The sequence below is a fragment of the Tetrao urogallus genome, assembly GCF_951394365.1.
Source record: "Tetrao urogallus genome assembly, chromosome: 1".
NCBI classification, from domain to species: domain Eukaryota; kingdom Metazoa; phylum Chordata; class Aves; order Galliformes; family Phasianidae; genus Tetrao; species Tetrao urogallus.
In genome coordinates, this window is record NC_136813.1 from 1,566,617 (window position 1) to 1,586,572 (window position 19,956).

At 50.1% G+C, this 19,956-nt stretch overlaps 1 protein-coding gene across 4 annotated transcripts in view; it reads right to left on the minus strand.

Annotated features, from left to right (window-relative positions):
• RAB6A (RAB6A, member RAS oncogene family) overlaps window positions 1-13,856 on the minus strand; it is a gene marked incomplete at its 5' end in the record, with an annotated part of 56,849 nt that extends 42,993 nt beyond the window's left edge. For 3 of the 4 annotated variants that reach the window (XM_079547181.1, XM_079547179.1, XM_079547180.1), the window contains one exon: window positions 13,787-13,856. In XM_079547181.1, the coding sequence (XP_079403307.1) occupies window positions 13,787-13,856 (70 nt within the window). Of the gene's footprint in view, window positions 1-13,041; window positions 13,075-13,786 lie in introns of all 4 variants that reach the window. The other variant, XM_079547178.1, reaches the window with a different exon arrangement.
• Window positions 13,857-19,956: the final 6,100 nt, after the last annotated feature.

Sequence of the window (19,956 nt, forward strand, 5' to 3'; positions counted from 1 at the left end):
GCTGGGAAAGCAAATGGGATCCTGGGCTCCATCAGCAGAGGGGAGGCCAGCAGGGACAGGGAGGTGATTGTCCCCCTCTGCTCTGCTCTTGTGAGGCCCCATCTGCAGCACTGCGTCCAGGGCTGGAGCCCCCAGCACAAGAAAGACAGGGAGCTGTGGGAGAGGGTGCAGAGGAGCCACAAAGATGAGCAGAGGGCTGCAGCACCTCCCTACAAAGACAGGCTGAGGGAGCTGGGCTTATTCAGCATGGAGAAGAGAAGCTGCGGGGTGACCTCAGTGCAGCCTGCAGTGCCTCAAGGGAGCCTGCAGACAGGAGGGGAGTCAGCTCTGTGAAAGGGGAGATGGCAGCAGGACAAGGGGAAATGGTTTGGAGTTGAGGGAGGGCAGCTGGAGGTTGGATGTCAGGGGGAAGTTCCTTAGAGAGAGAGTGGTGAGGTGCTGGAACAGCTGCCCAGAGAGGCTGTGATGCCCCGTCCATCCCTGGAGGTGTTGGAGGCCAGGTTGGATGGGGCCCTGGGCAGCCTGGGCTGCTGTGAGATGGGGAGGTTGGTGGCCCTGCATTGGTGGGGGGTTGGAGCTTCGTGATCCTTGAGCTCCCTTCCAGCTCGGGCCATTCTGGGATTCTGTGAATCAAATTAGCAAAAAGCAGTAACTATTAGGTAAAGGCTCTAACCCAGCTTACAAGAGTCTTGGGTTCAGTTTAGTTAACAACAGATTACTCATTTGCTTTGCTTACTCCAAAGGACTCCACAGTTAGGTAGAACCTCATAAGGTAAAAAAGAAAGATCCTACTTTTTGGGATACATTGTATTTGTAGAGGAAGAGCTAGGACAGTTCATCAAGAAAGAAGTCTGAATTTTGCATGCTTAAGGACAACACATCTCCACCAAGAAAGGAGATCAGAGAGCGCTGCCTGGAAGGACACACAGACTTTAAGGAATTATTTTAAGCCACAAAGTGCAGGTGTGATGGGAAATCTCCTCCTGACACCTACATCAGCACTGTAATGCTACTCCCAGTGCAGCTGCAGGTAAGTAGGGGTGAGTTTCATCTGTGTTGACATGAGTTCTCATCCCAGCTGGTCGCCCACAGCTCCCACTGTAGCAGTGGCATCCATGCTAGCAAAGATGCAGGGATGGTTCTGCAGCAGCTTTACTGGAAGCCTATTTTAATCTTACAACCAGCTGTGCCACAGGGGCAGTCAGGAAAGCTCTACCAGAAGGGTATAAGGCTAGAGCACGAGACCTTGAGATTTTCACTGCACTTTGCCCTGAAATACAGAGCATAAATGGAGCCTGATCTTAACAAGACACCACCCAACACTCCTGTTGAGCCCCATCCTCACTGCCTGTATTACACTGTAGCTGCCCACTGCACCTCGAGGAGTGCACTGCAATTATCAAGCATTTACACTGCATTTCTCTGCTCCAAATCCAGTCAGAACAGGATCTCATTTTCGTTTTTTAGTCCATTTCAAACCTATCCAGCCTTCGCCACCCTTCCTCAAGGTGTTTCAGCTCCCTGTGACACAAAGCCAATACTCACCTCTTCCCTACTCAAGACATCCACCAGAAATTCTCAGAGCCAACTGGAGAGCATCTCAGTAAAGCCTGTAATCGAGGAGCACAGCACAGACCTGGAGAGTATTATCTTTGTCAGCTCAAAGAACTGCCTGAATTATTAATTCCCATAAAGTCTTACTGAAAAGGTTGTAATAATTTACTCTTGAATAGCTGGAAGAATTCAATGCATTGCAGATTCGCTTTTTACGCTGCAGGATTACCTCATACATTATACATCTTGCTTAACATACAGAAGCCAAACAAAAGCACTCCCTCAATCGTCAGCTTGGTTGTTGCAACAATCCAGGAGTCCCTTAACACTGCACACCTTTCTTTTGGAGCTCCTATATGCTCCAACCCAACGCTGCCCTCTTCCCCACACCTCACTGCCCTACGGTCACCCTCAGAATGAACCCATCTCCATCCTCTGCCATCCACAGAAGGGCTCTACAGCAACGCAGCTAACTCTTAACTTTGCATTTAACAAAACACTGTTGTGTTCCCATCATCTTCTCTCTAAGGAACCAGATTCGCTGCTGTGATAGGGATAGTTGGAACCTCCCAGGCACTGCCCAGCTGGGTCTCCCTGCCCTGGTGGGGAAACACAGGGAAGAAGTTGCACTTCTGCAAAGAAAGGCAGCTAAACGTGCATCTTCAACCTGAATTTTCCCTTCCAATCATCCGATGGCTGGCAGTCTGCTTCAGCCCCTTTACCTCCACGTGATGCCTTCCTAATAAAACCCTGCTCTCTGCAGGTCACTACAAACACATCCTTAGGACATCTGTCACCACCACATCTGGTGTTTGAGCATTATCTACTCTTGCCCTTCAGCCTACCGAGTTTCATTTCAGCTCCTCAGGGGCACAGCTCCCTGACACCGTATGTCTACTATGCCTGAGCACAGCTGGATCTTTTCTTAGTAAATCCTTTGCTTCCCAATGCAGGCAGAGCTCCTTCAGCCCAGCTGTAAGGCAAGCAGACCCGGATGGACGGCACCATCCTGCCAAAAGCTATTTATGTCAACAGGAAGTGTGACAGAGAAATCACGGCTACAAAGCACGCAGTCCGAGTCCACTTCAAATGTTTAGCTTCCAATTTCCCTCCTAGCTGAGGACACAGAGTACAGTTTCCACCCTTGTCCTCTTACCACGTAATCACATCCCAGTATGCAGCACACGAGGCTTTCCACAGCTCCTGCATCCCATGCTGAAAGGAATGCTTAAGACAAATTAGCCCTACCTTCCTAAATATGTTTCACCCTTGAAAAAGACGTAACACAAACCAAAAAGGCTTCCTGGGCTTTGGAGCAATGAATTGGAGAAATTTCAGGTGACATACTAACGTGTTAGAGATCACTAATGTCACTTCTCACCCTCCACTTTTTACCTAATGGACGTGCTGCACCAATGTCCACCTGGAAAACAGTTCCTTCTGTGGCTCCCTCCCCTCATGATTACTTACCCTGTGCTGACCCAAGGAAAATTCTGCACTTTCACTGCAGCAACTTAGGATAAGGAGATATGGGTTCAAAGGGAATGGTTTGAAAGTAAGACAGGGAAAGTTCAGGTTGGATGTGAGGAGGAAGTTTTGGAGCCAGAGGGTGGTGAGGCAGTGGCACAGGTTGCCCAAGGAGGCTGTGGATGCCCCATCCCTGCAGGCATTCGAGGCCAGGCTGGATGTGGCTCTGGGCAGCCTGGGCTGCTGCTTGGCGACCTGCACACAGCAGGGCTTGGAGCTGGATGAGCATTGAGCTCCTTTGCAACCCAGGCTATTTAATGTTTCTATGAACGTTTCTCTGAAGGAAGGAAGGAGAACAGCTAACAGAACAAGCTCCCATCGCTTCCTCCTCAGTGGCTCCATCTCATCCCCAAACCCACAGCTCCTGGACAACTCTGGAGGAACTCAGACCTGACCTTTGCTCATCCCTTCCACCAGTGCTCTTTTTTCCAATTCATCCTTCAGAGAGCAGATGCAGGTGAGTATTTCTTCAGAACAAAGCTCAAGCAAAGTCTTCAAGTGATCCTGATTTAAGGTCAATGCAGCCTGGCTTCTAAGGGAAGCAGCTCGTAAGGGAAAAAAAACGCAGAGAACATTCTGTGCACTTTCATTAAGCACAGCTCACCACAAAGCACAGCGAGGATCCAGGCAGCGTTTGCTGATGCAAGCTGACAAGGATGGATGTGGAGAACACCTGGGGACTGGTGCAAAAATAGCTGGGGATGGACAGCATCTTCTGCACAACAAGACGCTTCGCCTGTATGACGCAATGCCACAGCAGCACAGGGGAAAAAGAGAGGACACCAGAATAGATTGCAGCAAGCTTACCAACATGCTGTGCAAGAGCTGCACAGGATCCTGCTTTTCAGCACCAAAACCACTCCACGACTTACTTTTCTACCAACAGAAACCCAACTCCACAGCAGCACACCTTAAGAAGCCACACTACCTGTTTCTCCTTCCCAGCTCTGCTCTCCATACAATCCATACCATACAACCACTCAGGTTGGAAAAGACCACCAAGGTCCCCAAACACAACCACAGCCCATCCCCACCATGCCCACATCCCTCAGTGCCACATCCCCACGGCTCTGGAACAACCCCAGGGATGGTCAGACCTCTGCACTCCCTGGGCAGCTGTGCCACTGCATCACCACTCCTTTAGAGAAGACAAATATTCTCCTCCTGCAGTACTTTTCAAGCAACAATAACAGTAAATTGCTTCACACAAAGACTCTGTTGCTGATGGGATGAGAGGAAATGGCCTCAAGTTGCACCAGGGAAGGTTTGGGTTGAGCATCAGGAGGAAGCTTTTGGTAGGAAGGGTTGTTAAGCACTAAAACAGGCTGCCCAGGGAGGTGGTTGAGTCCCCATCCCCAGATGTGTTCAAAAGCCACCTGGATGTGGTGCTCACGGCCATGATTTAGTGGTGGGTTGTTATGGTAGTGGTGAGTTATGGTAGTATGGTTGGGTTGTGGCTAGACTTGATGATCTTCAAGGCCTTTTCCAACCAGAGCAATTCTGGGGTGGCAGTGGGGAATCATCTGCTGAGAACAAAGCAGCTGGCAGATCCAATGTAAGAGCAGATTCTCCAGTCAGGCATTCCAGGCGAGTGCTTGGGAAGCATCAGATCAGTGAGAGAGCACAAAGCTGCCCTGGAATCCCTTGAAAACACTTCATGCAGGGCACTTCTTCACTGCCCCATCTTCCAAAAGGTGAGAATTGACTGAACCTGAAATTAAGTGTTCAAAGGTGGCTCTCGAATCCTTGACTCACCCTTAGCAGTGCAAGTTCTGCACCGTCTGCAACGAACATTTAAAATACCAACCACACAATTCCACAGGGAAATTCTTCTCTAGTGGTCAGGCCTTGCTGTAGGGAACGTGCTAATAATCAGCACAAGGCTCTTCTCAAATTTACTACATGTTCTGCAGTTTAATGATGGAAAACTCAGCTGTATTTCACAGAAGAAAAATCCTTTGTGTAACATTAAGTAAAACTGCAGAATTCCTAAGGCCACAACTGTATTAACAGTAAATTACTTGCTTCAACACTTCCAGGAGCCTGCAGACATAAATAAACAGATGGAACCAGTCTTGAATGGAGAAAGAGGAAAATAATTTTTAAGCACAAACCAGCAGATGATTACAACACTGGGATAGTTTCAGTGAGGAAAGCTTTTTTTCAGGACTGCCACTATGCTACAGCTTCCAAAAAAGGTGCTAAAGGTGACGGGATGCAGCCTTCCCACCTGCCTGCTGCTATGCAGCTACAGGAAAGTCATATCACAGAATGGCCTGGGCTGCAAAGGAGCACAGCGCTCATCCAGCTCCAAGCCCTGCTGTGTGCAGGTCGCCAACCAGCAGCCCAGGCTGCCCAGAGCCACATCCAGCCTGGCCTCCAATGCCTGCAGGGATGGGGCATCCACAGCCTCCTTGGGCAACCTGTGCCACTGCCTCACCACCCTCTGCCTCCAAAACTTCCTTCTCACATCCAGCCCAAACCTCCCCTGGCTCACTTTAAAGCCATTCCCCTTGTCCTGCCACCACCCACCCTCACACACAGCCGTTCCCCCTCCTGTTTATCTGCTGCCTTCAAGCACTGAAGGCCACCATGAGGTCTCCCTGCAGCCTTCTCTTCTCCAAGCCAAACAAGCCCAGTTCCCTCAGCCTTTCCTCACAGCAGAGCTGCTCCAGCCCTCTGCTCATCTCAGTGCCCTCCTCTGGACCCGCTCCAAGAGCTCCACGTCCTTCCTGTGCTGGGAGCCCCAGGCCTGGACTCAGCACTGCAGATGGGGCCTCACAAGAGCAGAGTAGATGGGGATGAGCACCTCTCTCTCCCTGGGAGGGAATCCCTATTTCCTCCTCCAAATCACACTGAGTTCAGTTCAAAGGCAACTAAAACTGCAGTGGCAAAGTAGTACAGTCACAGACTTAGCTGCACAGATAGAAGTCACTCCAGTGGCTGCTTAGCCCCCAAAAATTTTTTGAAAAGTTTAAATCAGAGAGAAAAAATAAGGAATTTGGGAGAACCGAACAATTAGAAACGTAAGTATGAATTGAGTAATAAAGAACTGGCAAGAAAGGGAGAGCTGAGAAGGTACGACAAAAAGTTGAGCTGAGGCTGGAAAAGGGGCTGGAAGAGACCCAGCATGCCAAGGCTTTGCTGTAAGGCACTCTGAGGACAGCAGGAAAGGCCAAACAGCTCAGGATTTCCTCCAGATGACACGCCAAACTCCAACTTTCCTCAGCCATTTGAAGTTGAGCCTCTTGCTGCTCTCACCTGCCACGCTGAGAGGTTCTCCTATAGCTTTATGCAAGCAAGCACGAGAAGCTCCGCTTCAGTGCAGCCACTCCAGCTTTGATGCAGACGTGAAGAGATGTTCAGCCATTTTGAGCGAGCCAAGGACACAACACTCAGCAACTGCTTCAGGAGCAGATGCATCCATTTACAACCAGAAGAAAACACATCAGGTAACATAAGCAACAAAGACGAAAGGTGGAGGAACTCCAGCATGAGGAGCTGCCTACTCCTGCCTAGCAAAGTCAAGACGAGGTCAGAACTTGCTTTGAAAGAGGAGATAATGCAGCACAGTATTCCGCTGCCAATTAATACTGCTACACATGAAAGTTAAGCCTCCTTCACCTCCCTTCACAATGCTGCCTGCATCCATCAGGAAACGTTACCTGCAGCTTCAGCTGCTTTTACAAAAGAAAACGTTCTCCACTTACCTGCATTTCTAATTGAATGCCCTCTCTGCTGGCTCTGAGCTCACGCTGCTCCCACCGAAACGCATCGATCTCTGTCTGCACACTCCACTCCTGCTGGCAATACTTCCAAGGAATTTTGGTCCCTCCATTTCCTCTACCACCTCAGACACCTCCTGGATGATTCAATCACCCATCTAACTCACATCCCACCGTCAGGCTGCAAATGAAATCCCTCCCACCCCACCAGCAGGGTTTCTCATGGCCACTGCTGACAGAAGAGGACTGAGTCGGTCATCACGTACTTCCTACTCTCAGAGAAGACAATACCTTCTTTAACACAAGCAAAGTGCCCAGCCCTACAAGCTGCAAGGAAACCTCAGCAGTGAGGTTAACGCAGCGCTGCCTGCCCACTTCTCTGCAGACAGCCTCAGGGTCTCTGCAGGGCCCCGCTCTCAGCCCATTACACAAAATCACTCTCCCCAACTGCAGCAGCAGCTACTCGGCCCCTTGGCAGAGACACAACTCACAGCCATACTGTCAGTCCTGCACCACACACTGCTTGGAGCCACGCCAGTGCAAATTCACCCCTTTGGGGGCCCCTCTCCTCTTCGCTACCCATCTATCCTAGATTTAATTTCCCTTCCCTTTGCGTTGCACATATCAAGAGCATTAAGAAAATGAATTGGCTGTAACTCAAACCTAGAAAGAGGTAAGTACAGGAAGCGTAACAGGAAGCATTTAGAGAAATGGAATAAACGGACCTCTGCATTAATTACAGGAATGGTGGAGCGGGGTTTGTTTGCTGCAGTAATTGCTGATTGCTCTCCCAGAAGCGAATGACTGAATAACATCACTCAGCAGGATAAAAAGCACTCATGGATACAGTCTCAAACGTTCACAGTACAAAGGTTTAAGGAGTAACAAGTGGAGATGGAAGACGCATCCAGTGAAAGTTAAGAACGTTTCACCCTTAGCAGGTTTACCTGCAGGCAGAGGTTGGTGGCCCTGCCTGTGGTGGGGGGTTGGAGCTCCATGATCCTTGAGGTCCCTTCCAACCCAACCGTTCTGTGATTCTATGAAGGAAGCAGATCCAACTGTAGAGAAAGAAGTCCATGGGACCAAAGGTCTCTCAAAGAATCATAGAACCCTTAGAATTGGAAGGGACCTCTGGGGGGCATCTAGACCAACTCTCCTACAACAAACAGGGCCACCACGAGGCATGCTAAGTTCTTGGAAACATTCACGCTGGAAAAAACCTCCAAGATCCCCAAACACAACACCAACCCACCCTGATGCAGCCAATTCTGGCCACATCTGAAGACAAAATAGCTAACTGCTCACCACAGCTGCTCCAGTATTTCTTCCAGAGCCTTTCAGTTCCAGGCAAATATGCTTCAGATTTAAAGCAAAGCCTTAATGCTGTGTGTTGATGACACCTACACATGTCTAGATGAGAGAACACTACGAGCCTGCAAATCCCAGAATAGCTGAGTGGCATCTCCAGGGATACTGGCATCAAGTCAAGTCACGGAAATGCTTCCAGTATGTCCCATCTCTCTGTAATAAAATGGAAGCAACTACAACGGGTGCTGAATAAAGAAATGTGCATCAGCATTCACCTGTATTCTATCAAGTGCCTGCAAGTGAGTTCTTTACTGAGAGAGAGGTGAGGTGCTGGAACAGCTGCCCAGGGAGGCTGTGATGCCCCGTCCATCCCTGGAGGTGTTCAAGGCCAGGTTGGATGGGGCCCTGGGCAGCCTGGGCTGCTGTGAAATGGGGAGGTTGGTGGCCCTGCATTGGTGGGGGTTGGAGCTTCGTGATCCTTGAGCTCCCTTCCATCCCAAGTCGTTCTGGGATTCTGTGAAGGCAGCCACAGCCACACAGGAAACACCTCCAAAGACACCACTGGACCTGGTGGCTGCACAGCACCGGCATTGCCACTGGTCTCAGTGAAGGGACTGACAGAAAAGCTTCCAACGTGGCCAAAAAATGCCCAAAGAGAAGGAAGGACTACTGAGCACATCCTCATTGCAGCTGGTTCTCATCACTGTCAAGCCTTCAGGATTTGCCTTTGGCTTTGTAAAAAAAGGCTTCAAGAACTCCGACCTCAGGCTATTAGTAGTGCACTAACTGGAGCAGACAGCATCCCACCAGGCGTGCCGAGGGTCACAGAGGACTTCTCAAAGCACACAGCAGAGCAGAGGCAGCCAACACACTGACATCTCACAGTGGTGTAACAGTCAGCCAGCAGAAGGAGCACGCTAACTGGGAACAAGGAAAAGTTACACTCTCATTCTATAAAGTCAAGTTAAACAAATGCCACAATTAAGCCCTCCAGCTGAATAAGGCTTTCCTTCCTAACTTGAGAGCCAACAGGAGGCAGCCCCAGCAAGGACATTGCTCCAGGGCTCTGCAGCATTCCAAACAGGTCCACATACCCAATAGAAAGCCATTCAGCTTTTCAACTTTGTGTAAGCTCAGTAAAGAAAGAAAATATACCATAACCCCCAAATTTCCTACTTTTATCACCCCTGTTGTGACTGCTGCTTACCTACTGAGGCACTGCTTTGTTTAGACTGCTTCCATAAGTGATACCAACGCATCAAACTCATAATATTTTGATAGCATCAGCAGCAGTGACTTCAGTTTTGCATTGCAACCCAGAAGGGATACAGGAGAGCTGCCACAGCCTCTGAGAAACAGCTGCCTGCCACAAGGAGCCATTTCCTGCAGGCTGCAGGACTCAACAGGAGAGATCCAGAGGCTGTCACAGAAAAGTCTTACGTCATTCACGTCAAGGCAGCACAACGATTTCTTCTGAGCCATGTTTCAGACCACTGAGAGCCCGTTTGGGTTGCTGTTGGTTGTTTTGCTAAATGAGCAGCACATGCAACAGGTCCTTGATGTAACAAATGCCTCTACCCAACTGAACTCAGCCTGTGCTACATAGAGAGACTAGGAAGGTGGATTTCTATAGGCTGGGGAAGCCTGTAAGAATGACTGAGAGCAGCAAGCACTGGCACTTCCTAATTCTTAGACCTCCTCAGGGCAGCTGGCCTCAGCTCAGGTCCTCCCTCTTTGCTCCTCTGTTAGCATCACTTGAGCCTTACACATCAGTTTTGCAGAGCCTGCACCTCGTGCCAGACCTCACCAAATCATCTGCCAGATAAAAATCCGTTATCTTATAGCGAGGAGATAAGGAGATTCAACTTGCAGGCTCACTGTTTCTCAGATACGGATAGAAAAACAGACCAAAGCACAGACATGCAGCTGTTCTTCCTTGGAAGAGAAATCCAGCTCCTCCAGAGGCTTCCACAGACAGACAGGAACCAGAGGCTCCATGAGAACTTGCACCACAGCCAATTCCAGGCCTGCTCTCCACGCCTGCCATGCTCCTTGCAGGCACTGTTGGAAGGGCTGCTCTATTTCATAGGCGCCAACAGAAAACCAAGCATCCGAAGACACAGCCACAAGAAAACCAAGGCACCAGGAATTGAGAGGAGCAGAATGAACAACAGCTCTTGGAAGCTTCAAAGCTGAGTACTCCTTAACAAGAGGATTTGCTGCTGCAGAGGGATGGCAGCCTACACAGACTGGTCAGTGCCAGGCCAGCCCCTCACTCACAAACCACCCCCTGCCCTCCAGTCACCTCATTAGATGGTTGGACTGGAAGATCTTGGAAGGTTTTTCCAACGCTCTGCTTCTATGATCCCACGACAGCACGTCCAGCAGCATCCAGCCCAACGCCATCACAGCTCTTTATTTAGTGGTCTCTAAACTGTTACAGTCTGCAAGTTATTACACAGCACTTAGCAGCATCTTCAGCATTAAAACCTTGGTTCCTGATAAGCAGGGCTAATTGCTTTTAATTTACTTTTTATTTTTTTAGATCTCGTGCAACGCATTAAGAGACAACGGGGACTCATTTTGCTACCTGTATTTGTGCCCTTCAGACTTGCTTACAATAAAAGCTGCACCATAAAGCCACATGATGGACGAATCTTTGTGACAGCACCCCAGCATTCCAATCTGCTCACTCAAAAATGGGCATAAGCAGACACGTCCACCCGCCAGACAGAACCAAAGCTGGTCTGTTTGATCAGATACCATATTTACTGTGAGCCACCCTAGCACAGGTGACGTATGCACTAACTGATGTGACCCAGAAATCTGAATTTCTTCGACTTGAGGCGTGAGGACTGATGAAAGCCACCTGATAAAACAAGATCAAAGGCAGCAGGAAGCAGAGCATTTTTCTTTTTTCATACAATAGCTTTATTTAATCCCCCAGCACTGAGCTCTCTGCTTTTTCAGCAAAGATTAGCATATTTAAAAGTACTAAACTCCATAATCTCTGATCATTGAGAAAAGTAATTCAATTAAGGCGAGTGCTAGTGAAGCTGCCTTCTTGCTGGCTACCTAACGCCGCATCCTTGTACTACAAGTTGGGGAACAAAACGAGACGGAGAAGGAAAGAGAAGCTTCTTTGAGCTGGACAGGGATTAAATTGCAGGCTGGTGATGGATCCACACGGAGCTGAGCGCAACCACTGCCATGGAGAGGCAATGACTTGCAGTAAATCCTGGAAGGAGCTGCCAGTGACCTTCTGCCATTGCACGGAGCCGCAGCAGGGTGTCATTGCTCGAGGAGCTGCCACAATGAAAGCACCAAGGGAAGGGGGTGGAAGAAACCACGGGCAATGGAAAGGCTTTGGAAACTGGGGAGCGAGGGGAGAAAGGGCTTTAATAACCTACCAGCATCTTAGCACAGAGAATCTGCAGCTGGCAGCAAGCAGCACTAGCAGGAAGAATCGCTGCAGTCACACGGAGCAGAGCTACCACAATATGGCTGAGGACAGCAGCAGAAACCTGACTGCATCCACAGCAACCTCAGTTTCAGATGCAAATAAAGCATCTCCAATCACTCCCAGGTCTTACGTGGCAATCGCTGGCCACACAATCGCACCTCGGGGCTGCAAAACACGCACAGCAATGAACTCATTAGGGATTTCTTAACCAAAACATACTCATTTATTGAAGAGACTGCATGCAGTCAGCACTGACGGGCTGATCTTAGCTTGCTGTGGCTGCTCAGCCAGCTACTGCTGCATCGCAGCCCTTGGTAACACCTCATTTGCCATAGTGAAGCCCCTGAATGTAAATGAAAGAGAAGCATCCAGCATCCCCACAAGCAGCAGGAGAAGATCTTTGATTACGGCCTTCCAGCAGGGCAGGAAACCTTTCAGCTAAACAGGAAGCAAAGGCAATAATCCACTTCAACAGTTGTGGAAAGAGATATTCCCATTTGTAAAATCTGCTGTTGGAAATACACATAAATATATTTCTCCTTAACCTTCAAAATGGAAAATGGTGAAGGGAGACACACGGATGTAAAACCCACTGGAACTCCCTTTGCAGGATGAGAGATGCTTCTGTATTACTGCCACGCTAACGAAGACCATTATTAGGACATTTATTCTTCCAGGAGCTGCATGTAATGGGAGAATCACAGAACTGCAGGGGTAGGAAGGGACCTCTGGAGATCACCCAGCCCAACCCCCTGCTAAAGCAGGTCCCCTACGGCGGGTTCATCATGAGCTACTCATGCTTCAGCCAGTATAAAAAAATACACAGAAACCCACAATGACAGCAGCATCTGTAGGGACCGAACCCCGAAACACAAAAAGCCATTTCCCCACTGCACTCAGAGCCACCTGGGCGCAGCGCAGCCACGGAGTCATCGCTCAGCAGCTGAGACAAAGGCAGGTCGGAGCCTCAGCACAGCTGCCAGCAGCTCTGAGTGCTTCCTTAAAGCCCCAAGGCATCTGCAAGCTGGTCACAGCAGCAGGGCTGGGTTTTTATAGTTATTAAATACACGTTTCCCCACGTTTTAGGCCATTATTTAAGGCCTTGTATAGACACAAATGATTAGCTAAAAGGGGAGGGAAGAATCAGGCTAGAGGAAGAAGGTATCTGAAAACATCTGTTTGAATAGAGAGATGGGAAATCCACATGTAAACGAAGAGCTGCTGAGATTTAAGGTCTGCATTGGCAGCTCCCACAGAAGCACAATTAAAGTCAGAAATACAGTAAAACAAGCAAACGCACAGCTAGAGCTTTAAGTTCTCCTTGTTAATTAGCCGGGGATGAAGTAACGATTGAGAAAAATAAAGAAAAAAAGACCAGACCACATCTGCACAACCCTCCTCTCCAGAAAACCTCCTAAGATGGCTGGCCAAACAGCACCCCAGCGAGTGGATCAGCTGACTTACCCAAAAAGAAATGCCCAAGTTGAGGCTGAATTTGTTAATAGGAAGAAGAGATGGGGGAGGAAAAAAAAGAAAAGAAAAAAAAAAAAAAAAGAAAAGAAAAGCGATGATTTAAATGGGGCGGACAAAAGGAAATCGCCCACAGGAGGGGCTGGAGAGACTCCAGGTCCATTCAACTCAATGGAGGGTCAATGCAATCCAACGGCAACCCCAGCCCCGAGCTGGGGGCTGCACGGCTGAGCACGTGAGAGAGACGAGGGGGGGAGAAAAAAGGAGAAGGAAAAGCGAGCCAACAAAATACGATGACGTGTTTCATCACTGAGAGCAAAGGTGGATCCAGCCCCGCACCTGGGGCGGCTCTTCCTTCACAGCGCTCGGCTGGTGCAGAAAACACCACAGAACGAAGGCGGCATCTCCTGCCAGAGATAAAACGCCGCAATTGGGGTCCGGTGAATCAGCAGCCGCCTCTGGAGATGGGTTTTTTTTTTTTTTTTTTTTGGCTTTTTTTTTTGTTTTTTTTTTGTTGTTGTTGTTCTTTTGGTTGAAATCGGCACACAGCAGCGCGCAGTTCCCAACCCAGCGGTAGCAGAGGACAGGCAGGGGGCAACGGCTCTGCTACAGAGACCACAGGGAGGCGGGAAGGGAAAAAGGGAAGGGGTGAGGGGGGGGGGGGGTGGGATCCCCTCACAGCGGCGGTTGGGGGATGAAGGGTTGGGGGATGGCGGGCACGGGCCGGGCCGTGACTCACCGCTCTGCTCTCCCAGGAACACCAGCTTGAATTTCCGCAGCGGGTTGCCGAAGTCCCCGCCCGCCGACATGATGATGGCACCGCCGCCCCGCTCGCTGGCTCTCGCTCTACTCCACGCGGTTGGGATCCGCGATTTTTCCTCTCTCTCTCTTTTTTTTTTTTTTTTTTTTTTTTTTTTTTTTTTTTTTTTTCCTTGCCCTACTTCCTCCCCTCAGGATGCGGGTAGGGCCGTGGGATCGCTCCCCCGGCCGGGCTCGGGGAGGTGGACGGCGACAGATCGCGTCGTGCCGCTGCCGCTCCCCTCAGGGCCGGGCTCGGTCCGCCGCGCCGCCTCGCCTCACACCGCCGCCGGTCCCGCCCCGCCCCTGCGCACGCGCGGCGCCGCCCCGCCCCCTCAGCGAACGTCACGCCGCGCGCACGCCCCGCCCCTTCCCCTGAAGAGAGCCAATCCGAGCGAGAGGGCGGAGCTTAGCTCCAGGCTTAGGGTGGGGCGCCCATTTCAGAGCGGAACGATGGCGGCGCGCGGTGCGTAGCTCCATCAGCGGTCATGGACGCATCAACTGAGCTCCCGTGTCTGCAGGGAAGGGGCACCACCGCCTCTCTGGGCATCCCGCGCCTCAACACCCTAAATAACTTTTCCCTTATATCATAGAATGGCCTGGGTTGCAAAGGAGCACAGCGCTCATCCAGCTCCAACCCCCTGCTGTGTGCAGGTCACCAACCAGCAGCCCAGGCTGCCCAGAGCCACATCCAGCCTGGCCTTCTTCACATGCCGAGCTGTGCACACTGCAGTGAGGAGCAGGGATGGCATCCAAGCACTTCCCAGCTTGGAGAAGAGAAGGCTGCAGGGAGACCTCATGGTGGCCTTCCTGTACTTGAAGGGAGCGGATAAACAGGAGGGGGAACGGCTGTGTGTGAGGGTGGGTGGTGACAGGACAAGGGGAATGGTTTCAAAGTGAGACGGGAGGTTTGGGTTGGATGTGAGGAGGAAGTTTTGGAGGCAGAGGGTGGTGAGGCAGTGGCACAGGTTGCCCAAGGAGGCTGTGGATGCCCCATCCCTGCAGGCATTCAAGGCCAGGCTGGATGTGGCTCTGGGCAGCCTGGGCTGCTGGTTGGTGACCTGCACACAGCAGGGTTTGGAGCTGGATGAGCGCTGTGCTCCTTTGCAGCCCAGGCCATTCCATCATCCCACGATTCTAAGATTTTTGCTGCTGTCTCAGGGAAGGGAAAAAAAAAAAAAACCAAAAGCTCTGCAGTTTGTGCAGGTAATTGCTTTGGGTGATCTCCAAGTCTGCATAAATCAGTGTCACTGCTGCTCAGCCTCTTGAGGCCTGGAAGCAACTGATGGTGCTCCAAGTGAAGAGATTCTCCTCCAAACCCTCCTCTTTTTGCACCTCCCTCCTTGAGCCTCACAAATCCCCAAATCCTCCCCCATTTCAGCTCCAACATGTCACGTCTGAAGCAGACTTTAAAACCTCACACATCTATTTTTGCTCTCCTTCCCATCAGAATCCAAGGCCATTTCCGAGGCAGCAGCTCAGTGTTTCTCATCAGTGCCTGAGCCCCCACCCTGTGTGAGGTCACGGACAGAATACAGGAAATTCTTGCTGTTTCCAGAAGCAAACACAGCCCAGCCATCTCAAGAGGCATCTCTGGAGTGGGGATATGCAGAGGGACATCAAACTTCATACAGTCACACAATCACAAAAGTTGGAAAAGACCTCTGAGATCCCCAAGCCCAACCCCAGCCCACCCCACCATGCCCACATCCCTCAGTGCCACATCCCCATGGTTCTGAACACCCCCCAGGATGGTGACCCCCCCCAACTCCCTGTGCAGCTGTGCCACTGCTTCACCACTCTTTGGAGAAGAAATTTTCCCTAACACCCAGCCTGGCCCTTCCTGGAACAACTTAAGGCCATCACCTCTTGTTCTATTCAAGAAGCACCTGGATTACACTCACAGATGTATGGTGTGATTTTGGGGTGTCCTGTGTTGGACACCTTATGGGCACCTCCTTACCTGGATATTAATCACAGAATGGCCTGGGTTGCAAAGGAGCTCAATGCTCATCCAGCTCCAAGCCCTGCTGTGTGCAGGACGCCAACCAGCAGCCCAGGCTGCCCAGAGCCACATCCAGCCTGGCCTTGAATGCCTGGAGGGATGGGGCATCCACAGCCTTTCTGTCCAACATTCTGTGCTTCTATCACTGCTTACCTGAGACAAAAGACCAACATTTCTGAAACAGCCTCATTGTCAGCACAGGTCAGTGGTGCAGGACAGGCCCAACCCAACCAGCAGAGGGGTTGTGTGGGGCAGTTGGTTGCCAAATGTGTGCTATTCCAACACATTCTTGTTTGGGTTCATTGAAATAGGTCTTTGTTTGAAGGAAAAGAAAGAAATCTGGGTCTTTGTTGTTATTATTTTTTAATGAACTGCAACTCCTTGACTGGAAGGCTGCACAATTTGGCTTCTAATTACAGGTTAAAAATATACACAGTGACCACAAGCCTTTGCTAGAGACAGCCAAGATGCAAAGGTCTCAAAGGAGGGGGGGAAACAAAAAGTGAAGTCCTTGCAACTGAAGGCCTAATCCTCAACGGGAGGATTCCTTTTAGATTCCAACTCCTTTTAGAGAGAGCAGAGGGTGAGCTCCTTGTGACAGCACAGCATATTTACAGCAGCACACCCCAGTTTTACAGGAGCAGCTGCTGGGGACACACAGGAGCCTTTGGGACTTATGCCTGAGGAAATCCTGAACCCCACCTTGTGGCAGGCCAGACCTTTAGCTAATTTTAGCCCATTTTGCCCCATTTTGCTTGGTTTGCCCTCAAGGTTCAGCAGAGAGGAGGCTCTCAGCTGCATCCCATCACGTGTGCCCATTTCATCCCATTTAAACACTGCTTTTGGGACCGCCCTTGCTGGTGCAGCGTTGCTCCCTCCTGTATGTCGGTGTAATCGCACACCGACCGATTCTCTCTGATTCAGGTTACTGAGATTTAAACACAAAATGGGATTTTCAGAAGCACTCACCCCCAAGCTTCCCAGGGCTTCAGCTGGCTTCAGCACCTGCTGTTCCCATGAATATCTCAGCGTGGCTGCCTGGAAGGAGGACGTGCTCAATCACAGAGCCCTTTAGGGGTCTCAGCTCCTGCTTGCAAGTTTTATTCACGTTGGCATTGATGCAAATCTGCTGTGATTCAGTCCACAAGGTTCAAACAACGTTATGCAGGGTTGCCTGTAGGGATTCACTGCACCCTCACCTCCAGGACCAACACAGCCTGATTGCAGATTCAGATTTCTACCTGGAAACAAAGGTTTTGCTCCAGTTCTCCTTCTGGGAGATTGCTCCAGAGCCTCTTCTCCAGCAGTCAGCAGCACTCACTGGTCTGCGGGTGTGTTTGGAGCTGATGAGAAGAAATCTCTCTTGTAGTCCTAAATTCTGTTTTCCAGTGTTTGGTGGAGTGTCTTCCAGTAGTATCCTTCCAATACCTGTAAGGAGCAGATAAACAGGAGGGGAACGGCTGTGTGTGAGGGTGGGTGGTGACAGGACAAGGGGAATGGCTTGAAAGTGAGACAGGGGAGGTTTGGGTTGGATGTGAGGAGGAAGTTTTGGAGCCAGAGGGTGGTGAGGCACTGGCACAGGTTGCCCAAGGATGCTGTGGATACCCCATCCCTGCAGGCATTCAAGGCCAGGCTGGATGTGGCTCTGGGCAGCCTGGGCTGCTGGTTGGTGACCTGCACACAGCAGGGCTTGGAGCTGGATGAGCACTGTGCTCCTTTGCAACCCAGGTCTTTCTATCATTCTATGAAACTGCACCAACAATCCAGGCGCACAACGAGGTGCTTTGGAAACCAAATGCTCTCTGCTTTCTATTATTGATCATTTAATTTGTATTCCCTCAATATGATTAATTGCTTACCTAAAGTGTATTTTTCAGTCCTTGAACTGCCTAGAAAAAAAAAGTGCATTTAATAAGTTGGCTAAATGCAAATAATTTTTAATACAGGCAGTTCTCGTTCTGCTTTGCACCTGGCATTTGGGAGCCTTCCTCCCTTGCACATCACCGTGACACTGGTCATTACAGCTGCTCTCCTACACGATGGGAAAGAATAATCCAGTCCAGCAGGGATCTCAGACAAATTCAGCATCGTTTCAAACACATATATATTGTCCTTGCCTGTATACCAGAATGGATTCAGAAATCTTCCCCGTTGATCCAGGAAAAGCAAGTGCTCTCTACCAGAGACAAAGCTCTGACTGCTAAAGACAATCCTTTTTATCACCGCTCTGTCCAAAAGCTTTGTTCGGTCTCAGCATCTCTTTGTAATGAGCAAATGCAACACTTTGCTCTGTCTGCCAGGGAGCTTCAGCCTGAGGCAGGTCTATGAAAGGAGATTTTGAGATAAAGCAATTCAGGGATCTGCTTCCATTCACTGAAGGGACTTCACACGGTCCTACCAAGCACTGCAGAAGACAGGAGCTGAGCACATCAGAGGCTGTTTTATTCCAAGTTGAACTGAAATGCTTTTCTTGTTTTTTGCAATCAAGTCAGAAAAGAACTGGAGACTTTCACGTGCTTTATCCCAACTCTCCCAGGACCACTTTGCTCATCTGCACAGCACGACAGAGTGGATTGAGTGAGAAAGGGCAGGGGCAATTAGCAGCCTCGTGGGTAGGCTGCAAACCACTCAAGCATCATCTCTGCCAGCATTTGTGCTACGTAGCACAGCAGGCCATTACAGGGCACACTGCCGTGCGACAGGGAGAAATCTGCAATGAAGGAGAAGAGGATGCATGCAATAACCCCTCCAGCAAAGCCTGCTCATGGCTCCTCTCAGTATCTGGGGGAGACCTGAGAGAAAGAAGAGACCTCTAGGGATTTTTTTAGCACAGCACACAGAAGGGGTGGTTTGGGTTTGGTTTCCCACCAGTGGAAAGTAACAGTTCAAACCCTTGGGTTGTTTGTTTTTTTTTTTTTTGCTAGCAGTCACCAAAAAAAAAAATAATAATAATAAATGCAGGCTATGCTCCTGGAAACAGACAGTCTCAGCAGGTACTCAGTTACCTAGCTATGAAATGATTCATCAGTCAAAGAAAGGCATGACAAGAACTAGCAGAAGCTTCTGGGAGCAGAAGCTGGAGCACATTCAAATTGGAGACAGGGCCCCCGGTTTTCACAGAGAACACGCTCAGCCAGCAGGAAAAAAAACTGCCAAGAGCCATTCTGTCGCAGCCAAGGCCTCAGCCAACTCCTATCAGCATCTCATGACCACTCTGCATCTGCAACCTGTCACCCCTGCCATCTTCTCTGTAGTCACGCACTGCAGTCATGCACTGCCTCTCCTGCCCACCTGCAGCTCTTCGGGCTCTTCACCACCACGATGGCCCTCTTCCAAACCTTCATGTTCAACAACTGCTCCAGTGTCTACCATCAGAGTGCAGAGGCTGGCTGCTCCTATGTTATCTTCGTTGTACTGTGCATCACCAACGAGCACTACTTCATGCACACTTGATTCTGCGCCATCCGGCCAGCACCCTTCATATGGGAGCTGCTGCAGACACAGACAACAGAAGCACTCATGAGACTGAGCTTGAGAACAGGGAAAAGACTGAGGATGAGGGTGAGATACTCACCAGGCAGGAGCTGCATCTGCAGGAAGCCTGAACAGATGTGGCCACTGTGGGGCAGACAGAAAATGATGGGGCACCATGGGTCTGGGAAAGGCCAAGTGCCTGGATCCCACCATCAGGCCCGGAGAAGCAAGAACTTGCCTGCTTCTACTGGCTGATGGATGAGGCTGAGAAGCTGCAGGAGGCGCTGAGCCACAGCTGATGCTGCTGACCACATGCTGATGCCCACCTTTAGGGAGAGGAATACAGCCCAGAGCCTACACTGCTACCCCAGGTTAGTAGGTGATGGCTGAAAGGGTGATGAGGCACGGCCATAATGGCTGGGTGGCATTAGGGTGTGCGTTCCTGCAATCAAGCTGAGCTGTGTTGAAAGTTATTTCAGTTACAGGAGCCATCTATGAAGAAGGAAACAGTCTGTCAAATCTGATTTTGCTCCATTTGACTTTCTGTTGAATTTCTGCTGAACAAGTGGCTAAAAGATTCCACTGTAGTAAATTCCAAGGCTGGTAGCCAAATTTCTACTCTTGACAGCAGT